The sequence below is a fragment of the Quercus suber genome, unplaced genomic scaffold, assembly GCF_002906115.3.
Source record: "Quercus suber isolate HL8 unplaced genomic scaffold, Cork oak 2.0 scaffold_198, whole genome shotgun sequence".
In the NCBI taxonomy this organism is placed as follows: Eukaryota; Viridiplantae; Streptophyta; class Magnoliopsida; order Fagales; family Fagaceae; genus Quercus; species Quercus suber.
The window spans coordinates 961972-985419 of NW_027069656.1; the positions used below are offsets into that span (position 1 = coordinate 961972).

The 23448-nt window shown below is 35.1% G+C and overlaps 3 protein-coding genes across 3 annotated transcripts; 2 read left to right on the forward strand and 1 right to left on the reverse strand.

The window, feature by feature from the left end:
* The first annotated feature begins 1553 nt into the window (after positions 1-1553).
* On the forward strand, positions 1554-11399 carry LOC112004212 (CDPK-related kinase 5). The gene is made up of 11 exons (XM_065779088.1): positions 1554-2315; positions 6162-6292; positions 6590-6631; positions 6752-6860; positions 8253-8331; positions 8433-8729; positions 8879-8991; positions 9896-10003; positions 10107-10169; positions 10260-10427; positions 10864-11399. Exons 1-11 carry the CDS (start codon positions 1743-1745, stop codon positions 11002-11004), a joined length of 1824 nt encoding a protein of 607 aa, XP_065635160.1. The 5' UTR covers positions 1554-1742; the 3' UTR covers positions 11005-11399.
* A 1500-nt stretch (positions 11400-12899) lies between these two features.
* On the forward strand, positions 12900-15667 carry LOC112004221 (pentatricopeptide repeat-containing protein At5g39710). Its single transcript, XM_024036453.2, has one exon. The coding sequence runs from the start codon at positions 13175-13177 to the stop codon at positions 15437-15439; it is 2265 nt and encodes a 754-aa protein (XP_023892221.1). The 5' UTR covers positions 12900-13174; the 3' UTR covers positions 15440-15667.
* Positions 15668-18086: 2419 nt separating this feature from the next.
* LOC112004210 (blue copper protein 1a) lies at positions 18087-19687 on the reverse strand. Its single transcript, XM_024036441.2, has 2 exons — positions 19362-19687; positions 18087-18555 (listed from the first exon to the last, which is right to left on the reverse strand). Exons 1-2 carry the CDS (start codon positions 19618-19620, stop codon positions 18293-18295), a joined length of 522 nt encoding a protein of 173 aa, XP_023892209.1. The 5' UTR covers positions 19621-19687; the 3' UTR covers positions 18087-18292.
* Positions 19688-23448: the final 3761 nt, after the last annotated feature.

Genomic DNA, 23448 nt, shown 5'->3' on the forward strand with positions numbered 1-23448 from the left:
ACTTTACAAGGTGGATGATGGTTGGTGGGTGTACAATTTGCAATGTTGGTTCTTAGTTCGAACCTTCAGAAGTCACAATATTAACCCATACTCGCTATTTGAAACTACCAGGTGCTTTATCGCTAAATGTAGTTATAAGTAAAGTCTTTATCCTCTTCATTGTTTGAGTACCTAATATATAGAATTTTTTTAAGTGTACTTTAAACTACTATGATTATGTCATATTAATATTTCCATGATTACGATAGCTTGGGGACTCGAGAAACCAACCCACCGATTGACTCAACTTAGCGTAAAGAGTCGCATGCGATTTTGATTAGTAGGTTAGATAGTTATCAAAGAGTAATTCTTAGATACTCTCGAAACACAGAAAATGGTACTCTCTCCTCTCACATTCATGGTGAGGTCTACTCATTAAATTCATAGTGAGGTCTATCATAAATATGAGAGGAGAGAGCCTCATTTCACTATACTCTGGGGACTACCTAAGAATTTTCTGTTATCAAGTGCGCGCAACTTTTAAAATTCAAGTTTTGGGTCAGACGTTAGGTGGAAAGAAATCTTACTCGATCAACTCACCCAATTAATAGATGATGTTGATATGGTTGTTTTCTAATTGGTTGGAAAACCAACCTATACACCATTTGTGGCTACCATTTTTTCCATAAATTATCTCTCAAACTACCATCTTTCTCAATTATTTAAGAAAGTTTTATCCTTAGATGGCAAATGTACATACAAGGAGAAATTCCTTTTGTTTTCTTATCTGATTTATGCATGGCATGTGTAATTGGTGATCATTGTTAGGTTTTGTTTGATCGCTAACAAAGTGAAAGTTAGTGGAGTTGGAACCCAAGTCTAGGCATCACAAAGAGGAGAAGGTATGAGACGCCTTATTATGAAGCTGGTATGTAGGTCCCATCATAAAAGCATGAGACCTACTTGTTAGTCTCATATAGAATGCATGAGACGAGCGCATATGAAACTACTTGGTTATCCTTAAACGACAAAAATGGCCCACTATCATTATTTAGCAAAAAAATTAGCAATCTATCACTATTTTGGAAATATATAAGGATTTTATATTTTTTTGAAATTTGAGTTTATGAAACTCGAACTTCAAAAACTTGAGTTCTTTGAAAAAATTTACTTTAAAAAAATTTCAAAATTTTTTATGGTACTTGAGTTTATGAAACTCGAGGACCATAAATAATTTTCAAAATTTTTCAATAGAACTATAAACTTGAGTACCATAAAAAACTTGATTTTGCCAAATTCAAATATCTAAAAAGTGGTAAATTCTTACATATTTCTGAAACAATAATAGATTGGAACATAATTTATGAAAATATGTTATTTGGTTATTTTCACCTCTCGCATTTCTTTATTTATCATTCATAATTACTATTTTCTTAATTATTAAAAAAATATAAAAATAATAATTAATAGTTTAATACACCTCCACCAACTCAAAAAACTAAAGAGGAGGGTCACGTGAAAGACACGTGGCCAGTGAGATTTGTACAGCTCACATCACATTCATCGTCTTCCAAAACTATACTCAACTCTTTTAACCAACAAATCTCACACTCTCTTATGCCCAACAGAAAACACTTCTACTACTGCTTCTCTTCTACCACCACCGCCAACATCACATCCTTTTCTTCTCCCAATCACAATGCCATAGCCAATCAACCCATTTCAACCCACACCACCATCTCCTTTTCTCTACACACACAACCATGGGTGCTTGCACTTCCAAGCCACAAAAAGCCAACCCCTACGCTTCCAGAGACGCCCCAAATGACCAAGCCACCCCTGCCCATCTCCCAAAATCCCCACGACCACCGCCGCCGCCCCACAACGACGCCGTCATCTCCGACGCCGACGCCGCCGGAGCCAAGAAATCTCCCTTCTTTCCCTTCTTCAGCCCGAGCCCAAGCCCGGCCCACTACTTCAAAAAGTCCCCGGCCCATACTAAGCCCAACAGCGCTACCTCCACGCCCTTGCGTTTCTTCAAGCGGCCGTTTCCGCCGCCGTCTCCGGCGAAACACATAAGGTCGGTGCTGTTGCGGCGACAAGGGAAGAAGGCGGTGAAGTCGTCGGCGGGGGCGGCGGAAGCGATTCCAGAAGATGAGGAAGAGGAAGAGGTGGTGTTGGATAAAAGGTTTGGGTTTTCGAAAGAGTTCACGTCTAGATTGGAAGTTGGAGTAGAAGTGGGACGAGGGCATTTTGGGTATACTTGCTCTGCTACTTTCAAGAAGGGTGAGCATAAGGGTCACCAAGTTGCTGTCAAAGTCATTCCTAAATCCAAGGTTCAACTCTCATTCTCATTCTCATTCTCATTCAAATTCTCATTTTATTATTTTATTATATTTTTAAGTTAAAAACTCTCCATTTAAATCCACGACTTCAAATCCCATTGTCGGATTCGAACGGTGGACATTTTGAAAAAAAATCAAGAGGTCTGTGAGCTGTCCACAGTTTATTTTTTGATAGATAGGATTGAACCCATTAGTTGGATTTGAACTCAGAAGTCTTTAGAGCTAACTAGAAACCGCTAAAGTTAAAAGCTTATTGGATTGCTTGCAAGTTGGGTTCTTTGGAGTTTTTATCTTCTTCTTCTTTTCTTTTTGCTTCTTTTTTTTTTTTTTTTTTTTTTTTGGTTGTCTTTCTTGGTGGCTGAAATGTTCCTGTTTCTTGCGTGTTATGGGGTGTTTTTTTTTTTTTTTTTTATATATATATATTTTTTTATATATATATTTGGGAGTGCGTGTGTTAATTCCAATTGTCTTAGGACTTTTGTGGTTTGAATGTGGTATGAGGATTGAGGCTGATGTTAGGGGAACCCGCGTTATTTTCAAAGAATTTACCTTTTTTGGGAGAAAAATGGTTTCTAGAGAGAATATTATTATTAGGCATGATTATACTTGTGTTTGTGTAGGACTCCATTTAATTTGAACTTTGAGTATGAGACGCATAAAGTGACTGTCTTGTTTGTTTATTGGTTCTCTTTTTGGTCAATGATAGAAATTGATCAATTGGCCCACCACACCACCCTTGAGTGGTTTGTTACTATGCTTAGCGGCCTTGATTGGGATATTGGAATATTTTATTTCTGGACTACATTTCGTCATGAAAAGTACTCTTTTTGAATGACCAAACTTTATGTTTGGTAGCAAATGCAAATTGCATACAGGATAAACAGGAATAAAACTATAGTTTATTTATCTATTAATGTGTATTTTTAAGTGACCTCTTTGTGTAGCATTTGTCGACGTCTGTCGCCTAAGATGTGACCTTTCCTACTAAGGATCAGAATGACAGGCAGTCCAATGGTTGCTGGTGGATGTAATCATTGAAAAGGTTCATACTCCTTAAATGGCGTCTTAGGAAGGGCCTACAATTAAGCTAAATTATGTATACAATCAATCAACTAATGCCCACCACCAGCACATGCTTATAGCAACCATAAACAGAACAAAGCTCATGTTTGTTTCACACTGAATTAGATACATGGTTAGGCTCATAATATTCCACTAGCAAATGGGCCCCACTGTGGTGCCTTGAACCTCATCAAAAAAGCGAGAAACATTGTATAAACTCTAAATTGTGTGTGATCTGATTGGTAGGTGTTTACAAATAAGTAGAAATACTATTATTTGAGCACAAAGACTTCACTAATTATATGTTATACATTATAATTTTCTACTTTTTGATTGATTATAATACTGAATGTGAAAAAGTTAAAAACCACCCATGCAAACTTAATGCGTACACAAGTGACAGTACTTACAATTTCAGTTCAAGGAAATATGGAAATTTTACAAATGATTATCTATCCAAATGCCTGCAACAAATAGTATCGGAGAAAGATCAACTTCAACCTAACAGCTTCACTTTCTACATCATATAAAGTTCTCATATTTCTATCCCAAATGCGCAGCAGGTAGAATGCGGGACTTTCTGCTAGGCATTGAAATAGCTCTTGTTTCCAGGAAAACCAGACCAGCCAAAGAGCATAACACTGGAACACAGCGATGATAATGGATTTTAAACAGAGAAAATTTTAAACGCACAATTTCAATGCTACATAATAGTGCAAATAGATGATTGAATTGACCTTTTTTGCCCCCCGCGCGGGGGCGGGGGGGGGGGGGTGGGGGGGGTTGGTGTTCAGTCAGAGATGGCAGTTGAAAGTTTATTTTAATTAGAAGACTGAAGGTATTATGAAGTTGCATTAGATAAATGTAGCTTATATACAAGATTAGTGGTGTAAATAGAGCTAGAAAAGAAACTTCCGGCTGGTATAAATGTAGCTAATTAATAAGGAGCTCAGCCAGGAATAGGGTATTTTCTCTGGTAGTAGAGAGTCAAGTCATTGTGGTTATTTGATGCAATCCTTCTGGCTCTCCCATTGAACATACAGTGTAACTCTTCTCATGAAATGTGCCAATGAGCTCTAGCTCAATCCGCACCTCCTGCCCTTGTATAAGCTAGGTTGTAGGTGAGGTTGTGGGTTCAAGTTGAAACTAGGTTGAAGCTAGGCTGAATTTATTGGTATTGCTAGTACCTCAATTTAAGAGTGCTGGACTATATAAAATGAAAGCAAAAGAAGTGGTGCATGATCTTGTTGGCTGAAAATGAAGTCCAAGTTGAAATCTAGTAGCATCTGATGGAGTACTAAATTATAAATGACTTTTAAATTCCTGCTTCTTGAAAAGATTAAAAGGGGATAGGTGTGATGCATTTGAAGTGTTAGAGAAGGAAGTGGAAGCCATGGATTGCTATTTTTTTTTTTTTTTTTTTTGATAAGTAATAAAGATATATATTCAAGAACACTACCTAATGCAGAAAATTATAAGGCAGAGAGAAAAGATAAAGAAGAAAGAAAAAAAGAAAAAGAAAAAGGAAAAGATACTAATGACAAAGGAGAGAGCTAAGGAACATATGGAGAGAATCACTAGAGGTGAGTCCCCAAGCCCTAGACCAGTCAAACAAAGAGCCACTGAAAGAAGCCAAAAGTTGGTCATCTGAACTTTCCATGTCCTCAAACGTCCTCCAATTTCACTCCCTCCAAAGACACCACATTAAGCACGATGGAGCTAAATTCCAAATGCTCCAAATGCTTTCCAGGCCAATTCCACCAACCAAAGAGTATCCGCAACCGATCTTGGCAAGACCCACGAAATCCCAAAAGATCTAAACACCAAACTCCACAACCGATAAGCCTTACCACAATGAAGTAGCAAATGATCCGCTGTCTCTCCATTACAACGGCACATAATGCACCAGTCAACAAAATCCATCCCTCTACCCCTCAAATTGTCACCTGTAAGGATCTTATCTCATACAATAGTCCACACAAAGAAAGAAACACGCCGATGAGCCTTAACCTTTCAAACACCTTTCCAAGGAAAAATAATGGGCAAGGGACTTTGTAACTTATTATAAAACGATCGGATATCAAAATCCCCATTCTTTGTCAACTTCTATTGCATACGATCTCCATTCTCAATGGGAGGTAAATTTGAACCCAAGGTACTGAGAAATTCATCCACACCACTCATTTCCCAATCATTTGGTCTCCGAATAAAATGAACATCTCAACTTCTCTGTTCCTCTATCCCCAACCGATCAAGAGAAGAGGCCACCGATGCTTCTTTATTGGAAGCAATCCCATACACGCTCGGAAAATTCAATTGAAGTGGAGAATCCCCACACCATTAATCTATCCAAAGCTTAACTCTATCTACCACCCCTACCTCAAATCGAATATTTTTGCTAAATTCCTCCCAACCCATTTGGATACTTCTCCACAAGCCACACCCATGTACCCCTCTACCTAGCTTGGAGGTCCATGTTATTATGTATCTTGTAGGATTGGCTATTAACTTTTTCCTTTTCTAAAAGATTGTGGATAAGTAAAGGATTGCTTTTATCCTCTTGGCCTGCTCTGTTCCTTTCCATCTTGGCTAGGTTGCAAACATTTTGTTTAGATTTTGTTTATTTATCTTTTAAAATTTTATATATTACTAAATCTTTGGAAATTTTGATGCTTGTGGATAACTGGATATTCGATATAATTACCAAATTTTACATTGCTACTTTATGGATTGTTCATTATTTTTTTCTCATGGCGTTCTCATCTTTGTTGCCAGATGACAACAGCGATTGCAATTGAGGATGTGAGAAGGGAGGTGAAAATATTGCGAGCCTTGACAGGACATTACAATCTAGTAAAATTCTATGATGCTTTTGAAGACCATGAAAACGTCTACATAGTAATGGAGTAAGCTTGGAATACACACTGCTTTCTATCATTGGATCTTGCTTTTCTGCTGCACATATAACAACAACTGATTGATGTGAATAATGCATTCATATTTCCTGGATTGTTCATGCGAGCTATTAATAACATTATTTATTTTCCAATATTCTTGTGCCTCTATTAAATGCAAGCATACAGTCTCTGCAGATTTGATTGGCTAAATATAAAATTTTAACATGAAATCTCTTAAATGATTACTCACTATATGTAGCTCAGCTCTGACCTTATGGAGTTTATTTATTATTGTGAACATTTCAGGTTATGTGAAGGAGGGGAGCTTCTAGACAAAATACTTTCAAGGTAGTTATTTATTTATTTATTTTTCATAGATTTTTTCTTTGGGGCTTTCAGATGTGCATTATCGTTGCCATCTAGATGTTCCCTTGCTCTTTTTTTAATTAGAAAAAAAAACTTTTGTAGGGGCGGGAAATTCTCAGAAGATGATGCAAAGGCTGTCATGGTACAGATACTGAATGTGGTTGCATTTTGTCATCTTCAGGGCGTGGTGCATCGAGATCTTAAACCAGAGGTGAAATGCTTATCATGTTTTCCTTTTCATACAATTATATCATGATATGTCCACTAGAAGGTTGAGTTTCTTAATAATAGCTAAGTGTAGGAATTGCATGTGTGGATGGAGTTACTGATTTGAGAGTTTCCTAGACTTAAAATTGGCTTGTTGGGTTGTTTGAATATTTCTTGTGGTGGACCTGGTACTATTTGGTTTGAGAATAGCTAAGTTAGGATTGGTTATAACTGCAACACCCTTTTTCCCAAAAGGCTAAATTTCATACCGCTTGTTTGCCATTCCCAAACAAAGAGACTGGTAAGTTATGTTCAGCTGTCTGGGTTTTTGACTGTCAAAAATCCCTTAAATGAGTTTGACCACTCAAATTGTGCTACTTATTCTGCAACTTTTCTTCAAAGTAATTGCCTGATGTCATGTTGGCTGATGTTAGACTTCATCCAATAGCGTGGTCTATTAACTAGTTGGTAGGCTTCATGATACTGTATTACCATTGCAATAAAATTCTAGCCAAAATCATTTAAAAAATTTGGATCTTCTAGAGGAAACGACTGTCCGCTTGCCCGTCAAACTTTGGTTCAGACATTTTGGCAGATTTTGCTGCATGTTTGTTTTCTCTAATGTAATAGAAGTTGGCATTGAGACTGCAGAAAATTTTTAGAATTTTAACTCCAACATGTTTATCTAGATCTATAACTGAGACTGCATTTTTTTTTTTACTTATGAAAATTATTTCAGTATTGTAGGAAAGGGAAACAAGTAATTAAATTTTAAATTAGTATCATGACTAGCTTGTACTGTGACAAATGAGGAAGAATGGAAAAGAAAATGATGTCCTTGTCAGATTCAAATTATATTTTATGCAAAAAGTTGGGTTTTTGTATCCAAAAGTGTACAATTTCTTCTGCTAAGTTGCAGTCACAGACAGCTTGGAGATTTGTCCTTATGCTTATTATCAAGGCTATAAAGAACTTCTGGTGGAGTTTTTAATTTCTCCATCATTGCTCCAAGTGCTGTTTTATGTCATTTTTGCAGTTGAGTCAGTTATCATCTTAAATTTTGCCAGCCCGACGGTCTTGCTGGTCTGTTTTAACTTGCTCTTATATGCTTGTTTGTATATTTGTTTTTTTCTTTCTTCCTGAAATTTCATTTAGTTATAAATTGAAAATAAAAACAAAAAAACCATGCATGTTTTTAATCTCCACTTTTATCTGATTTGCATTATTTTGCTGCTGAAAAAGGATGTGATGAAATGTGCCAGGCCATATAACATGAATTACAAATCCTTTTTTATTTTTAAATGGTAGATAATTGGTAAGTAGATCTGGGGTTATAAATTTAGGTAATTTTTTGTAGTCTATGTTGTAATCTAAACATAGCTTTTTCCTGGATCAGAACTTCTTGTATACTTCTAAGGATGAGAACTCCAAGTTGAAAGCCATAGACTTTGGCTTATCGGATTTTGTCAAGCCAGGTTTGTCCTCTTAAACCAGATCCATACAAGTCCATCATTGCTATCAGTATGTCCTGCCTTGAGAATTTGGATGCAGTTTTAATGCTTGTGGTGGGTTACAGATGATAGGCTTAATGACATCGTGGGAAGTGCATATTACGTTGCCCCTGAAGTTCTACATAGGTCTTATAGTACAGAGGCTGATGTATGGAGCGTAGGAGTAATAGCTTATATTCTATTATGTGGTAGTCGCCCATTTTGGGCTAGGACTGAATCTGGAATTTTTCGGGCGGTCTTGAAAGCTGATCCTAGTTTTGATGAAGCACCTTGGCCTTCTTTATCTTCAGAAGCAAAGGACTTTGTCAAGCGTCTACTAAATAAGGACCCACGAAAACGAATGTCAGCTGCTCAGGCAATAAGTGAGTTGTCATTTCCTCTAAGATTCGTTTATTTTGTTTTGTTTTTCCTTTGGTCTTATCTTTTAAGATTATTAGTTTTTAACCTTCTAATATCATCCTCCAGACCTTAATCTTTCTCTATTTCTTTTCTTTTCTATTTTTGGGTGCAGGTCATCCTTGGATCCGAAATTATAATGATGTAAAAGTACCTCTCGATATTTTAACGTTTAGACTCATGAGGACTTATATGCGATCATCAACGCTGCGTAAGGCTGCTTTAAGGGTGTGTAGATGTTTCTACTGATGGAAAAACTAAAATAGTACTTTGTTGAGTTCATTCCCATATGGGAATGAAAGTACTTCATCCTTAAATTTCTGGCCTTTTGAATAAGTTGATTGAGCAGTTGTTTCTCTTTATTAATCAGTGGAGTTATTGTTTCTACAATTCCTACAAGTCTAGAATCTAAAATTTTGGTTTCCTCTACTTCTACTTCAATATATGAAGGAAGTGCTTAATTATTGGTCCTCTTGTCACTTGTCAGAAAATCTATGGAAAACCTTTATATTGTGTTTTGTAAATGTTCAATTAACAAGGTTTTACATTTCTGCTTTAAATTTGACAAGAAAAAAAAAAAAATTGACAACTTTTATGATATTTTTGGTTTTGACTTTATTGACCACCGTTTGCGGAGCGTTCTAAACTAGCCTAACCTCTTATTAATCTTATCTTCATCTCTTGAAGGAGAGGGTATCTCATGAAACCATCTTATAAGATACTTTTCCCTCTCAAAGAGTCACAACTTATCACGTAATGATGAATTTGGTTAAAATATTGAATATTTCCATTTTGACTGAGGAAAGATGCCATCTCCTGATTACTTGAATTTCACAAAGAATTATGTTAAAGGGTTTGCTCTGGACCACTACCACTACCACTACCAAAGTGAATAGATTAATGAGAAAATCAAGAGTTACCCTTCTTTTTTATAAATGTATTTATGTGTGTCTGCATGTATTCTTTTTTCTTCCATAATTTGCAAACTTAGTGTAACTCTTTATGGTTTTCTAGAGTTCTGAGACCATGCCCTTTCTCAATACCTTAGAGCATGTTTCATATTTAATTTGTTGAATTTTTCTTGCGTATATATTAACAAACTATTTAACATGTTATCTGTGTCCTCTGGCAGGCGCTGTCTAAAACGTTGACTGTAGATGAACTTTTTTATCTGAAGGAGCAGTTTGCTCAATTGGAGCCAAACAAAAATAACACCATAACCTTAGAGAATATTAGAACGGTCAGTTTCTCTCTCTCTCTCTCTCTCTCTCTCTCTCTCTCTCTCTCTATGAGACTGCGTAACCGGATACTTGAAATGTTTCTCATTCAATTCTTCTGGACAGGCCTTGATGAAAAATGCAACAGATGCAATGAAGGAGTCTCGCATCCCTGATTTTCTTTCATCGGTAATAATCAGTTGCTACTTGTTTGTGTCTCTATGAATTTATATGGTTATAGGTAGCTTATATGAGTTCCTAATTGCCATGCCATGACAGCTTAATGCACTTCAATACAGAAGAATGGATTTTGAAGAATTTTGTGCAGCTACATTAAGTGTGCATCAGCTGGGGGCACTTGATCGCTGGGAACAACATGCCCGCTGTGCATATGAACTTTTCGAGAAGGATGGGAATAGGGCTATTGTCATTGAAGAACTTGCATCAGTAAGTTGAAATTTTCTTCAGTATATAATGTCTTGTGGCAATGTTAGTTATGGGAACAGGGCTATTGTCATTGAGGAACTTGCATCAGTAAGTTGAAATTTTCTGCAGTTAAGAATTAAATGAAAGTTCAATTAACAAAGATTATTCAGAATGCTTAGAAGTTAGAACTGAAGTTTATTAATCCTTTAAATTCAAATGCTACATATTTAAAATTTTGCATAGATGATCCATCCACATTTTCTAAAATCGCCAGTGTATATATCCATTGTTGGAGACAACTAACCTCATATAGCTACAATGGTTAATTATAAAATGATTGACAGCCCATCAAGAGTATTGAACAATGATTTGCTTACTTTCTTATTGTTCGCTATGACTGAAAAACTTCTGGCTCAAAATTTTGGATGTAACCATGTTACTATGACCATTGTTTCAGGAGCTTGGCCTTGGCCCCAGTATTCCAGTTCATGCTGTTCTTAATGATTGGATAAGGCACACTGATGGGAAGTTAAGCTTTCTTGGCTTTGTGAAATTATTACATGGTGTATCTAGCCGAATCCTGACAAAGACACAGTGAAGTCATACCACATAAGCTCTTAGGAAGGACCGTTTTTCTCTATGCTTTTCTATCAAACAAATGCATGAAAATCAACACTTACCACAACTATTGATTGATTCTCGAAGGTCAAGATTTCTGTCAAGTGTGGTTCTAGACAACCCTCATCCACTCAGACTATGGGTGTTCACTCGTGCCAATTCTTTGAGAGGAGTCAACCTGTGTAGAAACTGCAGGTGCTGTTATTTGTTAATTCTAAAGCCGTGAGAGTTAATATTGGTATTCCGGTGTAAAGTTGTAGTTAGTTTGCCTATAAAAGAGGCTACAATATGGTCTTATAATTTCACATTGATGATTTGTACATGCTCCATTTGTCAAATCTCAGTCTTGCTACGTGATTTACCTTTCAAACAGAATACTCCACGTTTTATTAAGTGCAAAATATATAAAACCTTTTCCATATAATTGGTATCACATTCCAATCAACTCAAATCCACAATTTTGGGAATTACAGTTTGTCCTAAATTTGACTGTACGGCAAGGCCCTCTCATCTTACTACTTTAAGGCACCTACATATAAAGTCATGACTTCAACATGTGCCTAACAGCTTACTACATTTCTCACTACTTTCCAACAATTTAATTTGATGTATCACTTCTATAGGCAGAAACAGAAAATTTAGAACGTAATTGTCGATTTAAGTTTCATTGGAAATTTGATGTATAACTTTCTTAGGCAGAAAACAAAAAGAATTTAGAACATAATAGGACATTTGTCTCGTCATTGTAAGTATGCACACCATTTGCATAGTTGATGGCAAATGTGCATGTCAGTATATTGTAAACAAAGAGTTAGGAATTTCGACTTTAGAACCAAATAGAGTGCATCGAGACTACCTGCAACCAAATCATTCACTAGGTTGATTCACTCTAATTTAAAAATTAAAAAAAGAAAAAGAAAAAAGCAGCTTATGTAGTAGAAGAAACAACCGAAGCAAATTTTGTATGGATAACAATTTGTTGTTGGATGGAGATTGAATTTTAGCTTACAACCTACGATTTTTTGTAAAAACATTGTAAACGTAGCATTACTCTATTTTTAAAGATCCTTTTTGTGGTGGTCGTTTCCCAACAACCTTGAGCTAGTTGAGCCTAAACCTCCAATTAATTTGTATTCTAAATTGGGTTTAGCCTACAATGAGAGACTTTAGAAGTAGTTAATTTGGTAATTGATGGTGTTTAGATGCTATTTTGGTAATGACCTACCTGGAAACCTAGCTAGCTGAGGAGACTATTAGATAGCCGAGCTGTCTTTCTTGAAGTCTGAGCTGGACTTCCTTACCCCTAAGACTGTGTTCTCACCTTACTCTTTACTCTCGTGTTTCTCTCCCTTGAATTGAGTTCCAACCTCTTGCTCCTCTCCCTTGGTTCATTTTTATAGGCTTGTTCTTAGTGGGTTTGTCATGATTAGAGAATCTTTGAAACTTACGTGGATCTCTCCACTTATAGGGCTTGGGTGGTTTCTTAAGTCTAGGCTACTGTTTTAGTGCATCTAATTATATATCAGTGATCGAGTCCACAGTTATGCCATTGAAATGATTTTCTAGTAACTTGTACCTGACGCCGAATCTTGTGTTCGGGGATTGGATTTCCCCAAGGCATTACCTTCCTTCTTTGAGGATAGTGGGCCTAGTTCGGGTTTATTTTGCTAGGGACACATGGATCTATGTTTCAGCTTAGCTCATAAAACTTGGGTCGAACCTAACTTTAATGGTCTCGAGCTTGGGCCCAATATGGGTTGGGCTCTTATTAAGCTCCGGGCTTGGGTCCAGCACAGGCTGAGCTCTTACCCACTTACACCTATCATTTCTAAACATGTACTACTATAATTTTGTAAAGAGTAGTTCAACAGAGATGTCTAAGGTCTAGATTCTCATCTCCCAGTCATCGAATTTTTTTATTTATTTTAAAAAACAAGTATAATTTTCAATAGGAATATCGGAGACATATGATTTTACATTATGTATGTAATAATTGGTATTGTTATTTTCTATTTACTAATTTTATTCCATTTTGAGTATTTGAAAAAGAAACCAAATGTTCTTGAGCAGCGGAGGCTTTGCTTTGCATGTTCATGTCAGTGAGTGTATCTATGTCTGATAGACCTTAGCTAACTTCTCCAATTCCCGAAATGCCCTTCCTAAAACCTCCGATTCACCGTTCACTCTCTTCCCTCTGCTCCTCCTCCGACACACTCCTCGCCGACAAAGCAATCGTGTACCTCAGACGCCACCCTCACCACGACCTCCAAAATCTCTCTTCCAATTTTACCCCTGAAGCTGCTTCCTATTTACTCCTCAAGTCCCAGTTCGATCAAACCCTAACCCTAAAATTCCTCAGCTGGGCCAAACCCCACAAATTCTTCACCTTTCAATGCAAGTGCCTCGCTCTCCACATTCTCACTCGCTTCAAGCTCTACAAGTCCGCCCAGTCTCTTGCCGAGGACGTGGCACTCAGTACCTCACACGATGACCACAAGGGCAGTTTGGTCTTTCAATGCCTCAAGGACTCGTACCATTCTTGCAATTCAACCTCTGCGGTTTTTGACTTGGTGGTAAAGTCTTATTCCCACTTGAATTTCATTGATAAGGCTTTGAACATTGTTAATTTAGCGAAATCTCAGGGTTTTATGCCTGGTGTGTTGTCCTATAATGCGATTCTTGACGCAGTTATAAGGTCGAAAGGGTCGGTTAAGTTTGCACAGCAGGTGTTTGATGAAATGACTGAGAGTGGGGTTTCTCCGAATGTGTATACTTTTAATATTTTGATTCGGGGTTTTTGTGTGGCGGGGAATTTGGAAATGGGTTTGAGGTTTTTCGGTGAAATGGAGAAGAGAGGGTGTTTGCCGAATGTGGTTACCCATAATACGTTGATTGATGCGTATTGTAAGTTGGGGAGGGTTGATGAGGCGTTTGGGTTGTTGAGGTCGATGGCATTGAAGGGTTTGGAGCCGAATTTGATTTCGTATAATGTGGTGATCAATGGGTTGTGTCGCGAGGGGAGGATGAAGGAGACGAGTCAGGTTCTTGAGGAGATGAGTAAAAAGGGTTATGTTCCTGATGAGGTGACCTACAATACACTTGTCAATGGATATTGTAAGGAAGGAAATTTTCACCAAGCACTTGTTTTACATTCGGAAATGGTGAGTAATGGATTGTCACCAAATGTTGTTACGTATACTGCATTGATTAATAGTATGTGCAAGGCTAAGAATTTAAACCGTGCAATGGAGTTCTTTGATCAGATGCGTGTTAGAGGACTTGTACCAAATGGTAGGACTTATACAACGCTGATTGATGGGTTCTGCCAAGAGGGAATCTTGAATGAAGCCTGCCGGCTTCTAAATGAAATGACTCAGAGAGGATTCTCACCTTCAATTGTGACTTACAATGCTCTTATTAATGGACACTGCATTTTGGGGAGGGTAGAAGAGGCCATAGGAGTTATACGAGATATGATGGAGAAAGGTTTGGCCCCAGATGTGGTGAGTTATAGTACTATTATTTCTGGGTTTTGTCGAAATGGGGAAGTAGAGAAGGCATTTCAAATGAAGCTGGCGATGGTTGAGAAAGGTGTTTTGCCTGATGCTGTTACCTTCTCAACACTTATTCATGGCCTCTGCCTGCAAAGAAGACTAATTGAAGCTTGTGATCTCTACCAAGAGATGCTGAATGTGGGCCTGCGCCCTGATGAATTTACTTACACAACTTTGATAAATGCCTATTGTGTAGAAGGGGACTTAAATAAGGCACTTCAGTTGCATGATGAGATGGTACAAAAGGGCTTTTTACCTGATGCTGTTACCTACAGTGTGCTTATTAATGGACTTAATAAACAGGCTCGGACAAGGGAAGCAAAAAGGCTTCTTCTCAAGTTGTTCTATGAGGAGTCTGTCCCAAATGATGTCACATACAATACTCTAATAGAAAACTGTAGTGATAATGAATTTAAGAGCGTGGTAGCTCTTGTAAAAGGATTTTGTATGAAGGGTTTGATGGATGAAGCAGATCAAGTTTTTCAGTCAATGCTTCAGAGGAAACACAGGCCTGATGAAGCAATTTATAATGTTATTATACATGGGCATTGTAGAGGTGGAAATGTTCAGAGGGCGTATAATCTGTACAAGGAAATGTTGAATTCTGGTTTTGTTCCTCATACTGTGACTGTTATTGCTCTGTTTAAAGCACTTTTCAAGGAAGGTATGAATGAGGAGTTGAGTCAGGTCATAAGGAACATATTGAAAAGTTGTAGGCTCACTGATGCTGAACTTGCAAAAGTACTTGTTGAAATTAACCATAAAGAAGGGAACATGGATGCAGTATTTAATTTACTTACTGAGATGGCTAAGGATGGCCTCCTACCAAATAGTGGGAGAACTGCTTATGCTGGGGGATAAAATTTGATGGAATTTTCAATAAGCCACACAAGATGACTGAACACATTTTTAATGTTCAATAGAGGAAATGATGCCCTGTGATAAGGGTGAGTAGTGATTTAACTCAAGTTGAAGAGATTAATGAGAAAATCAAGAGTTACCCCGCTGTTTATAAATGTATTTATGCATGTATGCATGTATGCTTTTTTCTTCCATAATTTGCTAACGTAGAGTAACTTTTTACGGTTTTCTAAGAGTTCTGAGACCATGGCCTTTCTCAATACATTGGAACACGTTTCATATTTAATTTGTTGAATTTTTCTTCCATATATATTAACAAACTATTTAACATGTCACCAGTGGCGGAGCCAGAATTTCAATTTAGGGGGACAGAATCATTAGGCAACTTTGGAAGCACAATTCAACTAAAATATATAGTAGACATTTAAAATAAATAAACTAATATATAATAATAATGTGATCTTTATGCGAAATGTAATATAAATGTGAGGAAAAAAAATAATATATATATATATATAACCGTAAACTATAATTTACATTTCATACCTATGTTAATTTACTTGGTTCTCTTGACAAGTTTTCATATTTTAATGTCACTGCATGATTTCTTTATTTTCAATAGTTTTAAATATATTTTTTTCAGCATAGGTAACTAAGCAATTGTTCATCTATTGATCAACCATTATTTTTTTTTTTATCATTTTATAACAATTCATTGCTAAAAAGCCTCAAAGTTCGTTACCAAAAAATAGAATTTGAAACAATAAAAGAGTCAAAGAGATTACGGGGGAAAAAAGAATAGTGGAAAGATGCAAGCATTAAAGATTTAATGTCATGAAAAAATAAGACATAATTTGAAAGTATGCATCCACTACTTACAGTTGTGTGCTATAAAATATTTTAAACTCAATTTAGTAAACGATTTTCATTTGAACTTAAAAAGTGTGAGGAAATTGAATTTTAATCGTTGTAAAAGACTAAGTGCGGTGCATCTCCCATTAAACAAAAAAAATAGAGTCTAAATTTGATAAATATGTGATATAAAACCCTACATTTACCCCATCAAATAAGATAAGACATATCAAATTTTTTCAAATAGAAGAGTAAGCACTGATATTCATACTTATAATCCCATTAAAAACTCACTCACCCAAATATTTAATTAAAAAAAAAAAAAAAAAAAACTAAAATCTGCAATCGTTCGAAAATTGTAGACGAAGTCACGAAGCTGCTGGAGTTGCTGCCTTTATTTGGGACGGCCAAAAAATATTCTCCATGTACGGTTCACTAGACAAGTTTTTCAGCCTGAAAGATTAGACTGTCTTGGGAAGCTTCACATAGAGGAAGGTTGGGTCAGACCCTTAATGAAATTGATAAAAGAAGGAAAATAGATGGCCCAGTGAACGTAGCCCAAACAATTGGGCTATTGGGACGCAACCCAGAAAGCATTGAGCAAATGATCCACAGGGGTGTATGTTCGTTGTTTTAAAAAATCCAAAGATTCAATTGAAGTGCAGATTGTGCTGGCAAATGAGCAAATGGGCCTTTGTTAAACTTGATGTGTTTGAAAATCATGATTGCTTTGCCACTTGCGTTGATGAAATCACTTGATCAAGATTGGCTTGCACGATGGACTTGAAGCATGGTTGAGAATGACTGGTTCCAGGCAGCTTCTCAAGGTGTATTGGTTCTAAAGAAACTTTAGTTTAGGGTTATAACATACTGAAATAGATAGTAATTATGCATATTACAGTTTAATATTTTATGTCTAATCTATTTTTTATATATATATATATAAAAGGAATTTACTAACATGTGCCATTACCGCATACATTAGTAAACTATTTTAAGAAATTTTTTAATGAAAAAACGACAAAGTAATTAATTGTTTTGACAATTTTTTTAATTTTTCATAAAATCTTTTTTAAAATGGATGATTTATGTATGTCCTGTATGTCCTAAGGGCATACATTAACTGGACCCTAAAATATAAAAGCTAAAATTTAATATTTATTATTACTATGCTCCTGTTGAGTTACATCAACGGCTACATTATCCACTCATTTTCAACGTTCTCTCTCTTATTTTTAAATTTTTTGTTAATTTTAATTTACTAACATATTATTATACTTTCTCAAAATTTTCCCTTCCCTTTTACACTTTTATCTCCTTACTACTATCTACTTTAATATAATTTTTATTTTATCCCTGTTCTGGCCTGCTTTAACTCTGTTTGGCCACTGGTGGCATTGATGTCATCTCTATTTTTGACAATGAATCAAATCGGCATGGAAGGTTTTCAGTTGATGGTAGCTTTTTCAGTGGTCCTTTCTTCCAGTTTCCATCAACATCTTAATTTGATAGCTTTCTTCCTCTGGTGCTTCTTCAGTTAAGTCTTTAGAAACTGTTACACTAATTGTCTTGTTTTTAATATTCAATTATTCAAATTATATTGGTTGAAAATTTTTTTAGAAACTCGTGCTCGTACATGCATTAGTCTCTATTCTTTTATTTGAAAAATATATATATTCTTATGGGGAGCAATTTTATTGTAGAGCATAAATAAAGCATTTACGCTGAACTTTTATTGAATTTAATCTCCAAACATGATCAATCTTTCCAATTGCATAAAATTCAAAAGCTTTTCTATATGAAATCAATATTACATCAAAGCATCGCATCAATGCAAGGCTATCAGACTATCACCATATAGAAGTACACTTATTCACTCTCATCTCATAGATTTATTCAGCACTCATTGCTTATCTTAAGGAAATAATCTAAAAACAAATCTTGCTCGCAACAACTTTAGAAAGTAAATATGGGAAAAAAACTTCCTTAGCTCCTTCGTCATCAATGCCATTGGCGAAACAGTGGCATGACAAAGAACTTCATCTGCCCAGCCTTGCAATGATAGCCATCACGCTCACCACAAGCAAAATAGTAGGGTTGCCACTTTTTCAGCACAAATTCAAATCCCTCGCCCCCTCCTTGTGTTGTATTGGCCACCATTATTGCCTTTCTTAAATCGCACGTTAAGAAGCTCCAGAGGTTTGGTAGCAAGTATACACTATGAGGAATTGTGGAGTCGTTTGTTGGTGGATCATACTTGAATACTGCAACAACCACATTGTTGTCGTATAAAAAAAAAAGTAAAAAAAGAAGTTATAGCATATGATATGGGGAGCCACCGCATTTGAATTTTACCCCTTGAAATTATAGGGTGTGTAAAACTTAACTTTTCTATAAAAAAAAAAAAAAAGGGCTAAGGTGCAAAACAAATTCTTGAAGTTTGGAGGGTTTTAAATTTTATCCTCTAAATTTTCAGAATTTAAATTTTACCCCCTGAAATTATATTCTGTTCACATCAACAATCCATATTTTTCCATATTTCCATTTGCCACTTGTGTTATTTCGTCTAATAAAACAATGCCATGTGGCATAATGAAAATGACATGACATTATAAAAATGATGTAAAATCAATTTATTGAAATAATTAAACATATGCTTATGTGGTATTTAATGGAATATGGACAAAAAGGCTGCTAATACAAATAGAATATAAATTCAAGGGATAAAATCCAAATTCTGAAATTTTAGGATATAAAATTCAAAACCCTCCAAACTTTAGGGATGTATTTTGCACCTTAGCCTTTTTTTTTTCTTTATCTAGAAAAGTTAAATTTTACACACCTACTATTAGGAAAAGTACAAACAATCATAGTGAACTTGTTCATGTAAACCAACACATTATTAACACAAGTATTTTTCTTTCTAAAAAGCTCACAACTCATACATGTATATTTATTAGTATTTCTTAATTGATGTCATTAGGACACTTGTTAAAAGAACAAAAGTTGATGATAAAACCTAGATGGCACTTTGACAAACAATAGTAATAAGCAAGGAATTGCAACTCACCTAGAGTATCATTTAGGTAAAAGGGGCCATTTTTTAGAGCCCAATCGGTGTAGTTAAAGTTTAATTGCCAATTCTCTGAGCCACCTACAACGATCTTTCTGGGTCCTGGTATATCATTTTGGCTTTGGGGAGGGCCTCCTTTGAAAGGCCAATTGGTATAGTTAAAACCAAAATGCCAATCTTTGTTGGCCATACTAACAGCCAACATGGAAGCAGTTAGCATCAAGATGAGGCTCAATGAAAAAGTGGAGCCACCCATATCTTATACTAGAGTGCTAATTGCAACTCAAGGGGTGAAATTATAGGGTGATACTATAAAGGAGATAGTGTAAAAATAGATGTTGGCACATGACAAGATGATGAGTTCATTGGTATTTATAGCCATAGGAGGAAGACTAGAGAGGAAGGTAGTGAGCACTTACCCCAAAGAAGGAAGGGAGAGTAGTGAGAAAGGGATTGTGCAAAATGGCCAAATTGACATTTTCCAAGATTGGGTAAGTTTAAGATTCTAAACATAGAGCAAAGCTTTTTTATGAGAAATTATTAGATCTTCCGGATGAAGTTCGACCTAATAATTTCTCCTATTTAGAGAATATTTTTGAATGATTCTAGAGATGAAGTTTGGTTGAGGAAGACCTTTGGGATTATTTACCTCCTTTTGGAAATGGGGTCAACCTAACTTGCAAGATTTTCTTTTGATTTGAAGCATTATTTTAGTGATATTATTTGTGGATTTATAACATAACATAATATCTTTTATAATAAAAAGTAGGTTAAGATGAAAATAACTTTTTATAAGGAATTATTAGGTCTTTCAGGTGGAATTCAACCTAATAATTTTTCCTAATTAGGGAATATTTTTGAATGATTCTAAATATGAAGTTTGGTTAGAAAGACCTTTGGGATTCTTTGCCTCCTTTTGGGAATAGGGTCAAGGTGGTTTGCGAGATTTTCTTTTGATTTATTTTAATAGAATTTCAATCTATGTCGTCCGCTTTTGTGATTTTTTCTATTTATCATCAAACCAAAACACTAATAGGGTTTTTTTTTTTTTTTTAACAGCCAACATGGAAGCAGTTAGCATCAAGATGAGGCTCAATGAAAAAGTGGAGCCACCCATATCTTATACTAGAGTGCTAATTGCAACTCAAGGGGTGAAATTATAGGGTGATACTATAAAGGAGATAGTGTAAAAATAGATGTTGGCACATGACAAGATGATGAGTTCATTGGTATTTATAGCCATAGGAGGAAGACTAGAGAGGAAGGTAGTGAGCACTTACCCCAAAGAAGGAAGGGAGAGTAGTGAGAAAGGGATTGTGCAAAATGGCCAAATTGACATTTTCCAAGATTGGGTAAGTTTAAGATTCTAAACATAGAGCAAAGCTTTTTTATGAGAAATTATTAGATCTTCCGGATGAAGTTCGACCTAATAATTTCTCCTATTTAGAGAATATTTTTGAATGATTCTAGAGATGAAGTTTGGTTGAGGAAGACCTTTGGGATTATTTACCTCCTTTTGGAAATGGGGTCAACCTAACTTGCAAGATTTTCTTTTGATTTGAAGCATTATTTTAGTGATATTATTTGTGGATTTATAACATAACATAATATCTTTTATAATAAAAAGTAGGTTAAGATGAAAATAACTTTTTATAAGGAATTATTAGGTCTTTCAGGTGGAATTCAACCTAATAATTTTTCCTAATTAGGGAATATTTTTGAATGATTCTAAATATGAAGTTTGGTTAGAAAGACCTTTGGGATTCTTTGCCTCCTTTTGGGAATAGGGTCAAGGTGGTTTGCGAGATTTTCTTTTGATTTATTTTAATAGAATTTCAATCTATGTCGTCCGCTTTTGTGATTTTTTCTATTTATCATCAAACCAAAACACTAATAGGGTTTTTTTTTTTTTTTGTAGGCAGAGATTAAACTCCAAATCTCTTATTCAACCATTATCTTAGTAATATTATTAGTGTATTGATAACATGACATAATTTCTTTTATAATAAAAAGAAGTTCAAGATGAAAATAGCTTTATATGAATGACTTTGATCCTTATTGTTAAATTAAAGATTGTTTAGGTCCAAATAGATCCTTCATTACTATCCTATAGAATTAAAAAATATTATTAAAGACTCAATTATCAAATAAGAAAATATCCTAAGGGTCCATTTGAATACAACTTATTTTTATTGAAACTGAAAACTGAAAACATTGTAGCAAAATAATTTTTAAATGTATGAATAGTACTGTGAGACCCATTTTTAATATTTTTTTTCATGAATAAAGTGACTGTAGGTCCCATGAACAGTGCGTAAACAGTAACAGAGCAGTGCGTGAACAGTAACATTTGTCTCCTAAACAATTAATTTTGTCTCCCTGAAATGCGTGAAAGAAGAATAAAAAATAAAAGTAAAAACGCAACGTGGGTTTCAGCAGAAACGTTGAATCCAAACTCACACTAAAAGTTGCAAATCTGCAATTGGGTTGGTGAAAATGGAAGGAAATTCTTCTTTCAACAAAAAAAAGTGGCAACCCAGAAATGCTACAAACGTTTTTCCATTATGAATTAATATTTCTAAGGTAAGAAATTTGACCAAGGAAAAGTCAATGCTAAATGCAAATTCAGGGAAGGATTGCGGCTTTAACTGAAATGCACTGAGAAACATGGGTGAGAACTAAAGTCTAAAGAACTGGTTATCAAAAAAGTCTAAACAACTGATTATACTTTGGGGGTGACGTGGTGATGAATCTGATGATGGTTTTATAGCGCATGCAAATAGTATCATTTGTATCATGAAAAATGGATTCATTCTTTCGTGTTTAATTCAAGTTTCAACAACTTCTCAAAAAAATAAAATAAAATAAAATTCAACAACCTTATTAGTGATTCATAAAATAAAATTAAAAAAAGAAACCAATATCAACAACTTTATTACTGGGTTTAATCTTTGCCTACACCAAAAATTGATTGGTGTTTTGGCCTGATGATAAAAAGTTATCATCAGGAGCGGATGCAATAGGTTGTGAAACTCTTTCGCTCTCTCCAAAAAAAAAAAAAAAAATTTATTACAAATATATTTGTGTCTCGAAGATTAGGGCTCTTTGCTTCAACTTTTGGAAAATAATTCTTTTCTTTTGGAGTAAATTTTTAATTTTTAATTTTTTTTTTACAACAGAAATAGGGGGGAGATTTTATGCAAATTATTTTTGCAAATATAATTTAACTATGTTTTTGATTTATAAGACTCCCGACTCAGTGGCGACTCTAGGAATTTTGTCCAGGGTGTTCCTATTTCACTTTGAAAAAATTTCAAGTCATTTCGGTCTATTTCGGGTGTTTCGGGACGTTTCGGTAAATACCAGCCGGAATTCAAAATTTGGCCGGCATAAAGTTTGTGCTTAAAAAAAAAAAAAAAAGTTCTTAAAACCAAAACAAATTTGCATTCTGTACACCTAAAAACCTCAAAAAAAAAAAAAAAAATGAAATGAACAAAGATACATGTACAATAAACTATAAGTTCATTTGAAATATTAATAAAATTATTAATTATTGTTGTTTAGTTGTTTCCTCAATTTCTTTGTTTTTTTTTAACTATAATTTGTTATATTGTTGTTTCATTAATTATAAAATTATTAATTGTTGTTTAGCCTAACATAATTTAATTTGTTTGTCTTTTATAATGTATTAGTTAATTATACTGCTTAAATTATTGTTGTTATTTGTTTAGAGCAACAATAAACTATATTACTTTAATTTGCTTGTCATTAATTATACTACTTTAATTATTAATTATTATTTACATAGCTCTGTGTGCCCATCTACCCCCACCTCCACTCAAAGACAAGCACAAGCCTCATGCCTGATGCAGTGATGCCCCAAATCACAATAGCCAGCTAAAATTTCACAATCACAAATTGCAATCCACGTTATCTACACCAACCCACACTGACCAATTCCCACGGATATAAGATAAAGCATTCAAAAAGTAAAAAAAAAATAAATAAAAAGCAAAATATTAATAAAACTAAAGAATAAATAGCCAATCACAAACTCACAGATAAGATAAAGCATTCAAACAGT